The following is a 13,990-nucleotide window of genomic DNA, read 5'->3' on the forward strand; positions in this document are numbered from 1 at the left end:
ATAGCCCATGGAATTTTCAACCTTAACAGGTTTTGATCTGTTACTTTCTTTTTCTGTTTTTAATCATTTTTATTTTTCAATTACAGTTGAAATAGATTAGTTTCAGGTATACACCCCAGTGATTAGACATTATATAACTTATTAAGTGATCATCCCAATACATCTTGTTACCCATATGACACCATACAGTTATTAGAATATTATTGACTATATTTCCTATGCTGTGCTTTACACTCCCATGACTATTCTGTAACAACCAATTTGTACTTAGTCTGTTCACCTTTTTCACCCAACCCCCAACTCCCTCCCATCTGATGACCATCAAAATATATTCTGCATCTAAGTCTGTTTCTGTTCTGCTTCTTGAGTATATTGCTTGTGGATATCATGGGGTACAGGTGCGCTGGATCTGTGGACTCCTGGGAGGTGCAGGCCAAGGTCAGCTGCCTTTTGTGTTCTGGCTGGTGCCATCCAGTATGAGCTACAAAGCAATCTGCAGATGGCTGCTACTTTTCCTGGGTTTGGAGGTACCCAGGTGGGGCTAAGCTGTGAACCAAGGCCAACTGCTATTGCCAGGCTTGGGGCCACTTCGTGAGAGGTATGGGCCAGACACTGCTTGTTTGAGAGATTTTAGGCAAGTCTGAAGCATGAGCCAAGACAGGCCATTTGTTTGAAAAAGCCACTGGAAATAGCTTGGGTGGGGTGGGATCTCCAGGAATCACCAGGGCAGGCAGGAAAACACTGAGCCAAGTTGATGGAGACTCATATATGGCACCTGCCTGTCATCTCTGTGTGTGGGAGGTGGGGGAGGGAGGGGAGGTGTCTCAGAAAAGGAACAATGGCCTCTGCCAGCACTTTTGTCTGGCAGAAAGCTGCAGCCCCGCCCCCCCGCCCCCCGCAGCTCTTACCCTAATGCCAGACAATTTAGTTCCTCCCTGTATATCCCTGTACCATTTTAGCTGCTGTCCCAGCACTGGTGCTCAGAGGAAGTGTGTGCAAGTAAGTCTATGTGTGGGCCCTTTGAGAGGAACTCCAGCAGCTCTTTGTCTTAGCCACAATTCCCACTGGTTTTTACAGCCAGAAGTTATAGGCACTTCTCTTCCTGGCATTGGAACCCTGGGCTGGGGGTCCTGGTGTGGGGCCAGGATCCTTTGCTCTTCACAGGGGACCTCCCCAGCCGAGAGATCTTTTCTGATTTTTGACCAGCCCATTCTGTGTCTGCTCTTACCATTCTTCATGTGGCTTCTTCCTTAAATCCCTAGTTGTAGGACTTCTATTCAGCTAGATTTCTGGTGGATCTGAATGATGGTGGTTCTATAGTTTAGTTGTAATTTTGATGTGGTTGTGGGAGAAGGTGAGTACCGCATTTTACCTATGCCACCATCTTGACTGGAAGTCTCTGGTCTTTTATTTTCTTGACAAGCATCTTGATTTACATTTCTTATGTATTACATAAAAAATACAGAATGTTAAGTTTGAAACTGAATCCTTCACAAATCCTTGAAGGAGTTGTGAAGCCTTAAATCTAAAGAGAAGTAATTTTGTTGTATTTTCAAATGTTATGTCTGGCTGTAGATGAGTCCTCAGCAAGGGAAATGAGGACTGCAAGTGCAAATTTGGCATTAAGGACTCCTCACTTTCTAAGCACAAGTGGCAAGTGCTTAATGCCAGTACCTAATAACAAAGATATCAATTAAGAAATTGTTGTCTTAATTCCAATAGTAGAATCAAGCTTGCATACTTACCATGATCTTTGGTTTAATGATAAAGTCCCTTTGCCCTCCAACCTGAATGTGTTTCTTCATGAGACTGAAGTTATTAAAACGACAGATGAGCAGGCCACTGCTGTTTGTTCTCAGGTTAAAGTCAACGTCTTCACAGAAATACCTAAATCATAATCACAATAGGTTTCTTTGGCTACCTGACACATCTCAACCATGATCATTACACACAAAGAAATAAATGTGTGGCAGATGTTAAGAGACAGCCTCAAACAGAATCAACTTTGCTTTCTTGTAGAGCTGGCCCTCTTAACACTTGCCTGTGTGAAGCCCCTGATTTGGGAATTACAGCCATTAAATAAAGGAGGAGTGAGGAGAGTTTGGTCCCAGACATTTTTTGGGGACCTTAGGCTCCTTGAACCGAACTAGACTGCACATTCTCTATACTCTTGCAAGACGGGAGTGCATAGGTGCTCCAAGTTTTTAAATTCTGGCTGCAAATAGGATGAAGCATCTGTCAAATTTAAAACAAGTAAAATAGCTACAGAATATTCTAGTAGCTACAGGATTGGGGGTTGACATAAGAGGGACTTTATAGTCCCTGGCTTTTCTTTGTTTGGCCAGATCAGATTTTCCAGGATATGGACATAATTTATTCAGGAGGCAAGGCCAAGGTTAGCCTGCTCATTCTCACTTACTGGCTTTTCTACAGGATCCAGACCTCTGGTCTTACATTTGGAGAAAGTGATTACCTACTGAGGTCAGAGGAAGAAGGAAGAATTAACCTTCAGTGGGCTTATGGGTCCACACACTGACTGGTGTTGATTCAACAGTTTGACCCTGTTTCAGTTTTTGTTGAATAATGAGATCGCTGAAACATTTTCCAAGCATTTTATATTGTAACACCTGTTAAGGATTTGGGTCAGTTTGAAGGATGGTGAAGGGACACTTTGAGACTTGATTCTCCCCCTTTCTTCTTGTCCATGTAAAGAGATTCTCAGTTTTCAATTAAAGACAGAAACAGGAATAAAAAACAGGCTAGACTGGGTAGAGACAATGACTAGGGTTACTTGCACCCAAAAGTCTGACTACCTGTTGAAGTCGTACTGCACATTCTGAGTCAGGTCTATGTTGAGGAGAATGAAATCGTGCACATGGCACCTGGAGAACGGGACCCTCAGACTCTGGGAAGCCAGCTTGCTGCTCCATTTCTGTATACCCAGGATTGCATAGTGGATGATTTTTGGTGTTGCTTCAATGTGCTGTAAGACACTCTTCAAGGACACATTCTTACTGGAAACTCCTGCTTCCATGGGCTGGCTATGAAATGTAAAGTTAGTTTATATAAGTTATCAATAAATATTATTGAAAACAGGGTCATTTATGAAGGGCCAACACTACTATACAGTATTAATATCTGTAATATAATTAGCTTATTTACTTTCTCTTAGCCTGGAATGGAGGAAGGTGTCAAGCCCAGTTTTCATACTGCCAGACTGCTAATTTTAGGAAACTGCCTCTAGGGGGTGGGGTGCATCACTTTAAGACTGAGAAACAAAGCCAGCCCCTGCCTCAAAGTGAATAATGAGCGGTAAGTTACTAGAGTGAGGTAGCCCGAGGTCAGAAGTATACTTCCTAGTTCTGATAATTATTGTATAATGGAATATTTGAGAACATCACTGACTTCAAATCCACAAGGACACAAAATCACAACGTTTGAATTGGAAGGGCCTAGAAATCTGGCTGTGTTTCAACGAGGGTGTTATTGACATCTGGGGCCATTTCTTGTGTTGGACTTTCCCATTTTTATTATCCTTCTGGTTCTCATGGACCCCTCACCACTGCCCCAAGAGGAAAACCTCTGAGACTGGCCCAACCATAATTTTACAGGTGATGAAATTGAGAAAGGTGAAATAATTTTCCCTTTCATCCAGATAACATGGCAAAGCTGGGGCTAAAAAGCAGGTTCCCTGATTTAGAAGCCAATGACTTTTTTTTTTTTTTTAATCTTCACTCCAGGATATTTGTCCATTGATTTTTAGAGAGAGGGAAAGACAGAGAGAAATATTAATGAGAGAGAAACACATCGATTGGTTGCCTCCTGCACACGCCCTGACTAGGGCCCAGGCCAAGGAGAAGCCTGCAACCAAGGTACGGGCCCTTGACCAGAATCAAACCCAGGACCCTTTAGTCCTTAGGCCAACACTCTCTCCACTGAGCCAAACCAGCAAGGGCTGGACTTTCTAAACAAAACATACTCTCAATAGATTTATAGCTAACCAAAGCCATGATGCAGAAATGGTCCGGGAATTTAATGGCATACTGAATGTCTAAATTTTTAAAAAAATGTACTTGTGAAGGTGGTCTTGTGGATGAACATTCTGCTCTGGAAAGCTATACCTCTTCTATTTACTTCCATGCATAACTGCAGCCAAGGAGAGGATCTTCTCAATAGGACTGCTCGGGAAGTACCACTACCTGGTCTGCTCCTGAACACTGTGAATGTTCCACAGGACACATGAGTCATCCATCACAACGATGAAAGGCCAGACACACTGGCGTTTAATTCCCAGCTCTTCCAGGCGGTTCCTCTCCAGTTCCAGGTTGTGGTATGACAGCTCCTTAATGAGAAACCTGGCAGCACCTGGAAGGCAACACAAGTACAGCTGCACATCCTTCACTCAGGAAGCCCCACAGACAGCTCACACTCTCCACAGGCATGCCTGTTCACATGGTGACCACTGTGAGCAGGGTCAACTAGATTTTCAGAGCAAACTTTAGGTAAAAATCAAGAGGAAGTCTTTAAAATGCAGACTCCTGGAGCCCAACACCAAAGATTCACTTGAGTAGGTCTGATAAGGGGACAGAAACCAGAGATGTCTGATGATACAGATGATTCATGAACTACACTTTGAGGAATATAGCAAGAATCCAGTTTCCCTGATAGGACAAAGGATGCCACATGGAGAAAACTCATTACTAGTCAGTTTCTGAAAGTCATGATAAGAGGCTCTGTCTCAGAAGCAGTCTCTCACATGTCCTGCACTAGGGAGTAGCCAGAGCCTGCGGTTAGTGGGTATGCCACTTACACTAATGTGTTCCCTGCTTTAGATAACTTTAGGAAATTGGTAGCATCTTCTCTGAAGATGATTCTGGAAACTGGCATTTTTTTCCTAGATTTTTTTTTTTTTTTTGCAAGAGGCTGTGTGGTATAGTGAGTAGTAGAAAAGACTGGAGCCAAGCTGCCTAGATTTGAATCCTGATTCCACCACTTTCTAACTTTGACAATGAACAAATTAACTCCCCTGTGCCTTGGCTTCTCCACCTGTAAGAAGGCAATGATAGCATCTACTTCGCGAATTGTATGGTGCTTAGGATAGTGCCTAGCATGTACTAAGTACTCAGTGAATGTTAGCAATTAAGATGATTGTCAAGCCAGTCAGAGAAAGACAAATATCACATGATCTTACTTATATGTGGAATCTAATGAACAAAATAAGCTGATGAACAAAATAGGTCCAGAGGCATGGATGTATGTAACAAACTGACACATCTCAGAGGGGTGAGGGGGATGAGAAGAGATTAGCCAAAAAACTTACATACATATATGCATAGCCCATGGACACAGACAATAGTGTGGTGAAGTCCTGGGGTGGGCAGGGGCTAGTGGAGGAGTGCAAAGAGAGGGGAGTAGGGGATATCTGCAATACTGTCAACAATAAAAAATATATATTAAAGATGATTATCACCAGGCATTAGCCAAATTTTATGAGTGGCCCACCCTAAAATGAAAACAAAATGTAGATAATGAAATGAAGGGTAGTAAAGCTAGCAAGTCTAACCAGGAAAACTATTTGAATAGATGAAGAGAAATAGGATTTAGGAAAATATACTGTCTAAGAGCATGAATGTAATAGTTTACATTCTCAGCATAATAAGGATCATATATGAAAAACCCACAGTAACATACTCAGTGGTGAAAGACTGAAAGCTTTTTCTCTAAGATCAGGAATAAGACAAGGATGTCCACATTAAGATGATCCTGGAAATCATAGCCAGAGCAATTTGGCAAAAAAGAAATAAAGGCATCCAAGTTGTAAAGGAAGAAGTAAAAGTATCTCTCTTTGTAGGCAACATTATCCTGTATGTAGAAAACCTTAAAGATTTCACACACAAAAAAAGCTGTTAGAATAAAGTGAGTCAGTGAATACAAAACCACTCGAAAGTCAGTTGGGTTTATATAACAATAATCTAAAAGGGAAATTAAGAAAACAATATAATAGTACCAAAAGAATATGATTATTAGGAATAAATGTTTAATCAAGGAGGCAAAAGACTTGTACACAGAAAAGCACAAAACATTGCAGAAGAAATTAAGTAAGACTCAAATGGAAAGGCATCACATGTTCATGGATCAGAAGATGTAATATTGTTAAGATGTCAATATTACCCAAGGCAGTCTACAGATTTAATAGAATCTCAATCAAAATCTCAATTTTTTTTTTCAGAAGTAGAAAGTCCATCTTTAAATTCATATGGAATCTCAAGGGACGCTGAGGAGCCAAAACAATCTTGAAGAAGAACAAAGTTGGAGGTCTCTTAGCTGATTTCAAATTTACTACAAAACTACGATAATCAAAGCAATGTAGTAGTGGCATAAAGATAGATATATAGACAAATGGAATAAAAATACTGAGCCCAGCACTATACTCTTGCATATATGCTCAAATGATTTGACAAAGGCACCAAGACCATTCATTAGGGAAAGAATAGTCTCTTTAACAAATGGTGTTGGGAATGAAGTTGGACCGTTATACTATGTAAAAAAATTAAAATGGATCAAATAACTAATGCAAGAACCAAAACTATAAAACTTTTTGTTGTTGTTAATCTTCATCTGAGGATATTTTTCCATTGATTTTTATAGAGAGTGAAAGGGAGGAGGGGAGACAGAAGCATTGATGTGAGAGAGACACATCGATTGGTTGCCCCCCACACCCACTTGGACCAGGGCCGGGGATTGAGCCTGCAACTGAGGTACAGCCCTTGACTGGAATCGAACCCGGGACCCTTCAGTCCATGAGTCAATGCTCCATACACTGAGCCAAATCAGCAAAACTATAAAACTCAGAAATGGGGAAAGCTTGATGATGCTGGATTTGGCAATGATTTTTTGGATCTGACACCAAAGCACAGGCAACAAAATAAAAAATATAAGGCCAGACTATGTAAACATTTGAAACTTCTGTGCAAAGGACACAACTGTGAAAAGGCAACCTACAGATTGGGAGAAAATATTTACAAACCATATATCTGATGAGGGGTTAAATATCCAGAATATATAAAGAACAACAAGTCAACAACAACAAAATCAACCTGATTTAAAAAATAGGCAAAGCACATGAATAGATTCTCCAAAGAAAATATACAAATGACTAAAACGCACATGAAAAGACACATGACATCACTAATTAGGGAAATGCAAATCTAGTCACAATAAGATCCACCTCACAGCCATTAGGATATGAGGATATGGAAAGATAAACACTGCACTGTTGGTAGGAATGTAAAATTGTACAGCCATTATGGAAAACAGTATGCTACTTCCTCAAAAACTTAAAAGTGGAATTTTATGATTCAGCAATTCCACTTCTGGTTATATCCAAAAGAACTGAAAACAGGTCTTGAAGAGATATGTGTACACCCATGTTCGTAACACCATTATTCACAGCAGCCAAAAGGTGGGGAGCGACCAAGTGTCCACTGATTGGTGAATGGGTGAAGAAAGTGTGTAGACATACAGTGGAATATTGCTCAGCCTTAAAAAGGAATTAATGGTACTGAGATTCAGTTTTGCCAGAGGAAGAGTTCTGGAGATTGGTTGCACAGCAATGTGGGTATACCGAACACTGCTGATCTGTACACTTAAAAATGGCTGAGATGGTAAGTTTTATGTAATGTGTTTCTTATCACAAGTAAAATTGAAAAAAGATATTTGCATTAATTTCATTTGCATATATGTTGGCTTTTCTCCCCCCAAATTTGCAAAAATGGCAAAGCTAGCACTAAGGAAATTCAGGCAGATCTGGGATGAGGAAACTTTTTTTACCTACAGGTCAATAAAGCAGAGGAAGGGGTCATGAGTCAATGCTCCATACACTGAGCCAAATCAGCAAAACTATAAAACTCAGAAATGGGGAAAGCTTGATGATGCTGGATTTGGCAATGATTTTTTGGATCTGACACCAAAGCACAGGCAACAAAATAAAAAATATAAGGCCAGACTATGTAAACATTTGAAACTTCTGTGCAAAGGACACAACTGTGAAAAGGCAACCTACAGATTGGGAGAAAATATTTACAAACCATATATCTGATGAGGGGTTAAATATCCAGAATATATAAAGAACAACAAGTCAACAACAACAAAATCAACCTGATTTAAAAAATAGGCAAAGCACATGAATAGATTCTCCAAAGAAAATATACAAATGACTAAAACGCACATGAAAAGACACATGACATCACTAATTAGGGAAATGCAAATCTAGTCACAATAAGATCCACCTCACAGCCATTAGGATATGAGGATATGGAAAGATAAACACTGCACTGTTGGTAGGAATGTAAAATTGTACAGCCATTATGGAAAACAGTATGCTACTTCCTCAAAAACTTAAAAGTGGAATTTTATGATTCAGCAATTCCACTTCTGGTTATATCCAAAAGAACTGAAAACAGGTCTTGAAGAGATATGTGTACACCCATGTTCGTAACACCATTATTCACAGCAGCCAAAAGGTGGGGAGCGACCAAGTGTCCACTGATTGGTGAATGGGTGAAGAAAGTGTGTAGACATACAGTGGAATATTGCTCAGCCTTAAAAAGGAATTAATGGTACTGAGATTCAGTTTTGCCAGAGGAAGAGTTCTGGAGATTGGTTGCACAGCAATGTGGGTATACCGAACACTGCTGATCTGTACACTTAAAAATGGCTGAGATGGTAAGTTTTATGTAATGTGTTTCTTATCACAAGTAAAATTGAAAAAAGATATTTGCATTAATTTCATTTGCATATATGTTGGCTTTTCTCCCCCCAAATTTGCAAAAATGGCAAAGCTAGCACTAAGGAAATTCAGGCAGATCTGGGATGAGGAAACTTTTTTTACCTACAGGTCAATAAAGCAGAGGAAGGGGTAATTTGAGGATCAGATTCATATAGAAAAATACTTTAGTTTGGGGATATGTGGTTTTGGGGAGGATAAAGGATCAGAAATATGTAAAAATCTTAATTGCTATAAAGTGATAAACATGGAAAATAACGTGAAAAGGAGTGGAAAGGAGAACAAGAAATGAAGAGACCTAATAAGAAGAGGAGAGAGATGAACAGACAGAGGGAGAGGCAGAAGTGAAGTGGGAAAATAAGGGCAAGAGAGACCCTGGAAAGGAGGACCATGTAGATTTAGGGAAACTTCTTGGGTCTCATTTGCTGTTCACTCCAGGTCTGAGCTGGATGTTCTTACTTCCCTCAAAAGTGTCAATTAGCGGCTCTTGATCCTCAGCCCTTCTGAGACTCTGCACTAAGTCAGACACCCACAGAAGCGGGTCAGAAAAATGATTAAGAACTACGATGTGAGAGGAAGAAGCTTGGGACCAAGATGGCGGCATAGGTAAACACCGGAGATTGCTGCCGCAAACAACCACTTCAAAAATACAACTAAAAGACGGAACGGACATCACCCAGAACCACAGGAAGGCTGGCTGAGGAGAGACTCTTCAACTAGAAGGAAAAATAACAGCACACCGAGGCTCAGAGGAGGCGCAGTGTGGAAAAAACTCAGGTGCGGAGGTGCGCGCGCAAAGCGGGCTGGTGGCTGAGAGCGCGGTTGTCGTTTTCGGTCAGGGGGGAGTCTCAGACTCTGAGCTCCAGATACGGGCGAATCGCTGGGGACTCGGACCCAAACGGGAGAAGCGGGAGTGTCTGGCATCAGTTGGAAGGCAGCTTTCCCTCCGAGGTTTGCAGCGGTTCCGGGGGTTCTGAGAAGCAGAGCCTCTGGGAACAGGACTGAGGGCACCATAACGGCTCCCTCCGCCCGCCCTGTTGAGCCCGCCCCGCCCAAGCCCTGCGCAGAGCCATTTGCCGGATCGCCGCAGGCAAAGGCTAGATTAGCGCCCCCCCAGAGGACAGAAGTTTTCCCACTGCAGCAGACACAGCTGATTCTCACAGCCAGTCGGCCTGGTGGTCAAATCCCTCTAGTATTAACTACAACAATCAAGGCTCAACTAGAACAAGACTGCGCACAAAGACCACTAGGGGGTGCACCAAGAAAGCATAAAAAATGCGGAGACAAAAAAACATGACAGAAATGGAGGATATAGAGCTAAAAATCGCAATTTTGAGGGCTTGCAAAAATGTGCTAGAAGCTGTCAATAAACTTGAGGAGAGAGTCACGAAAACTAATGAGACCCTCGATGCTATGATAAAGAACCAACTAGAAATTAAGCATACACGGACTGAAATAAAGAATATTATACAGACACCCAATAGCAGACCAGAGGAGCGCAAGAATCAAGTCAAAGATTTGAAATGCGAAGAAGCAAAAAACACCCAACCGGAAAAGCAAAATGAAAAAAGAATCCGAAAATACGAAGATAGTGTAAGGAGCCTCTGGGACAGCTTCAAGCGTACCAACATCAGAATAATAGGGGTGCCAGAAGATGAGAGACAGCAAGATATTGAAAACCTATTTGAAGAAATAATGGCAGAAAACTTCCCCCACCTGGTGAAAGAAATGGACTTACAGGTCCAAGAAGCGCAGAGAACCCCAAACAAAAGGAATCCAAAGAGGACCACACCAAGACACATCATAATTAAAATGCCAAGAGCAAAAGACAAAGAGAGAATCTTAAAAGCAGCAAGAGAAAGAGACTCAATTACCTACAAGGGAATACCCATACGACTGTCAGCTGATTTCTCAACAGAAACTTTGCAGGCCAGAAGGGAATGGCAAGAAATATTCAAAGTGCTGAATACCAAGAACCTACAACCAAGAATACTTTATCCAGCAAAGCTATCATTCAGAATTGAAGGTCAGATAAAGAGCTTCACAGATAAGGAAAAGCTAAAGGAGTTCATCACCACTAAACCAGTATTATACGAAATGCTGAAAGGTATCCTTTAAGAGGAGGAAGAAGAAAAAGGTAAAGATACAAATTGTGAACAACAAACATGCATCTATCAACAAGTGAATCTAAGAATCAAGTGAATAAATAATCTGATGTACAGAATGAACTGGTGATTATAATGAATCAGGGACATAGAAAGGGAATGGACTGACTATTCTTGGCGGGGAAAGGGGAATGGGAGATGCGGGAAGAAACTGGACAAAAATCGTGCACCTATGGATGAGGACAGAGGGTGGGGAGTGAGGGCGGAGGGTGGGGCGGGAACTGGGAGGAGGGGAGTGCATTTATCATTCTTCTAAATTTAACTTTGCACAAGTAACCCATGTAAAAAATCTATATTTTTCAAAACTTGTAAATAAAAATAACCTTAACTAAATAAATAAATAAATAAATAAAGTGTACAGTTCTATGTTGCTTAGAGGTCACAGGGTTAACTATGCTACCACAATCTATCCCACTATTATCAGAGCTAAGTTTGATCACCTCAGGTTTCTACTTAGATTAAAATTTGTCATTTAATACACACACACACACACACACAAAAAGAACTACAATGCGAGAAGTGACCAGACAGTACTGCTCTAAACTACTGATCCAGTTTGAGGTAAATGGAGGCATTCTAGATTTCTCCAGTGCCTCCCTCAACAACCCTGTCACACTCAGCAACCAAGTGCCCTCCCCTTGGAGGAAATCAGCCCATTGCTCTTAAACCCTGTGGGGAAAGGCAGGAAAGATGTCTTCCAGGCACTGTTAAGATGACCGCCACAGTTCCTGGTTGTATAGAACCCCCTAGAACTTGCCACGCGCCTTAAAAATGATTAGGGACCCCTTTGGGCATCCCTTCAGATGCCTCCAGACTACCCTTCTCACTGTCACATTCCTGCTGCTGGTGTGCCCCGCCCAGGAACCTCTACTACTTCAAGCCCTCCCCAGGGTGCTCAATACACCAGTGACTTCCTTAGTTACTAGTTCTCAGAAGTGAAAAGTTCTGCAAAACTGCAGATACAGGAAAAATAAACATTTAAAGAGGAGTAGAAGTCCTTTGGTCAGGAGGGCAGGACACTTTCCAGAGGCAGGGGAACCTTTGAAAGTTTCACGCCCAGGGAATGGAGCTTATCGTTCAGCCCTGCTCCCTATCCCAGGGGGCCCTTACCCACGCCTGCGTTATTGAACGTGCCGGGAAGCACAAGCATGATGTGGTTGGGCCAGTACTTGCGGTACAGCGGCATCTCATATTCTTTGACCACTAGAAGATGCAGGTGGCTGATGCCCTCCATGGCGTGAAAAAGGTTTAGGAGTCCATGCTCATGGCGACCACTGGAAGGAGTGAAAATAGGGCTCTTGACTGCATTCAAATTCTGTTGAAAGAAAAAAACAAAAACAAAAACCAGAGGCCAAAAAGGGAAATTAAAACCCTTAGATTTAAGAAGCTTCGAGAACCTGATATAGTACCTGATAGTCCTTGTGTCCAGATACTATCACCCACCTTGTCTGAAACCAGGGGCAGTCGCATGCTCTCCAGGTGTTTGCCCTGATTGCTGAAGACAAAATGACTCTCTTTGGATTTGGGAATGATGAAATAGAGCTGCACCTCTTCTCCCAGCATGGAGGAAGAGAACGTGAACGCGTGAAGGGTGGAGTCAGACATCTACATTTGCAAAGAAGGAAAGGAATGTAAGCTCACAGTTGACAGACTTCAAGGCCACGTGTTAAGGTTGTTATTTTTTTTAAAAAATATATTTTATTGATTTTTTACAGAGAAGAAGGGAGAGGGATAGAGAGCCAGAAACATCGATGAGAGAGATCGATCAGCTGCCTCCTGCACGCCCCCTAGTGGGGATGTGCCCGCAACCAAGGTACATGCCCTTGACCGGAATCGAACCTGGGACCCCTGAGTCCGCAGGCCGACGCTCTATCCACTGAGCCAAACCGGTTCGGCAAGGTTGTTATTGAGAACGTATACCTGCCACAGGACCTGGCCGTGGACAGGGTTGGAAAGGCAAATACTTCATCTTCGGTAGCTGCCGCTGGTATGAGTGTCAAGCATCTTGCCCCTACACAGCCTGTCCGTGGGTGGCTTGGCACTGTCTTTGCAACCCTAAATAGGCCCTGGATACTACTCTCACTTGCTACTTTCCCCATCATTTGTACTAAAAGATGCTCTGGCAGAAAACAGATACTATGGGGTACCAGCTCACCTTCTGTGTTCCTCCCTTTCAGTTCTTTCTAAATAAAAGAGTAAACACTGACTCCTCTGTATGCCTAGTGGTCAAAACCATCCCATGCCAGAAATAAGGATATGATTAGGTTGGTGCAAATCAACAAACTTGTTTACTGCTTCAAGGGCCTGCCATATAGATTTGTTAGATAATAGCACCATTTTCATCAACAACCCAAAGGGGGTTTCACTAAATATGTCATAATATCCAGTTTCTTCAGCATCAGTTTTTTCAGTGTCTCAGCTATTTTCTGACACATGTGACCGTTTTGATGAAGTGACTTAAGACACTAAAATTTAGTTTATTTCCCTCTCTTACCACTCCCAGCCACATTCCTAAAAAGCCCAAAGTAATTTTAATCAATTGCTTCATGCACCGTGCTCACAAAGAGTGGCTCCATTTCATAAATGAGCATCCTTAGAGGAGGGCTGAAAAGGGGAACCTTAGTTTTCACCCCTGAAACACGAAGTCACGCTAGGTAGCAGGCAACGGGGAAGAGCTGCACCTGGGAGGCGGAGGTGAAGTCCATGTACTGGTGGCACTGCTCGCAGTGGTGGAAGGTGTTGTAGGCCGCGTACTTGGTCAGCATCATAGACACAGTTTCTCGTTTCCTGGGCTCTTCAGCTCTGGATTCCTTTATTGCTTCTGTGTACAAAGGGGCAGAAAACCTTCCCATGATATGCATGAAGCCCCTATGCCTGGGAGAAAGTCCCCGGCTCCCTGAAAGGGTTTTTCCAAGGATTCTAGAATTTACACTCTGAGAAGCAGGTATGAAAAGTAAAAGGTGTATGTGTGTGTGCGTGTGTGTGTGTGTAAGGGCAGAGTAATGCAGAGAGGAGACTTACATAAGCTGCTCTCAAAGAT

At 42.2% G+C, this 13,990-nt stretch overlaps 1 protein-coding gene across 2 annotated transcripts in view; it reads right to left on the minus strand.

Moving 5' to 3' along the window:
- The window catches only part of GREB1L (growth regulation by estrogen in breast cancer-like), a 140,066-nt gene that overhangs the window by 9,353 nt on the left and 116,723 nt on the right, over nucleotides 1–13,990 (minus strand). For both annotated transcript variants that reach the window (XM_014535943.1, XM_014535942.1), the window contains 6 exons: nucleotides 13,632–13,771; nucleotides 12,394–12,555; nucleotides 12,061–12,265; nucleotides 4,200–4,365; nucleotides 2,814–3,041; nucleotides 1,746–1,887 (listed from right to left, as the gene is read on the minus strand). In XM_014535943.1, coding sequence (XP_014391429.1) covers nucleotides 1,746–1,887; nucleotides 2,814–3,041; nucleotides 4,200–4,365; nucleotides 12,061–12,265; nucleotides 12,394–12,555; nucleotides 13,632–13,771 — 1,043 coding nt within the window. The remainder of the gene's footprint in view (nucleotides 1–1,745; nucleotides 1,888–2,813; nucleotides 3,042–4,199; nucleotides 4,366–12,060; nucleotides 12,266–12,393; nucleotides 12,556–13,631; nucleotides 13,772–13,990) is intronic.

This window comes from Myotis brandtii, unplaced genomic scaffold (genome assembly GCF_000412655.1).
Source record: "Myotis brandtii unplaced genomic scaffold, ASM41265v1 scaffold154, whole genome shotgun sequence".
Taxonomy (NCBI): Eukaryota; Metazoa; Chordata; class Mammalia; order Chiroptera; family Vespertilionidae; genus Myotis; species Myotis brandtii.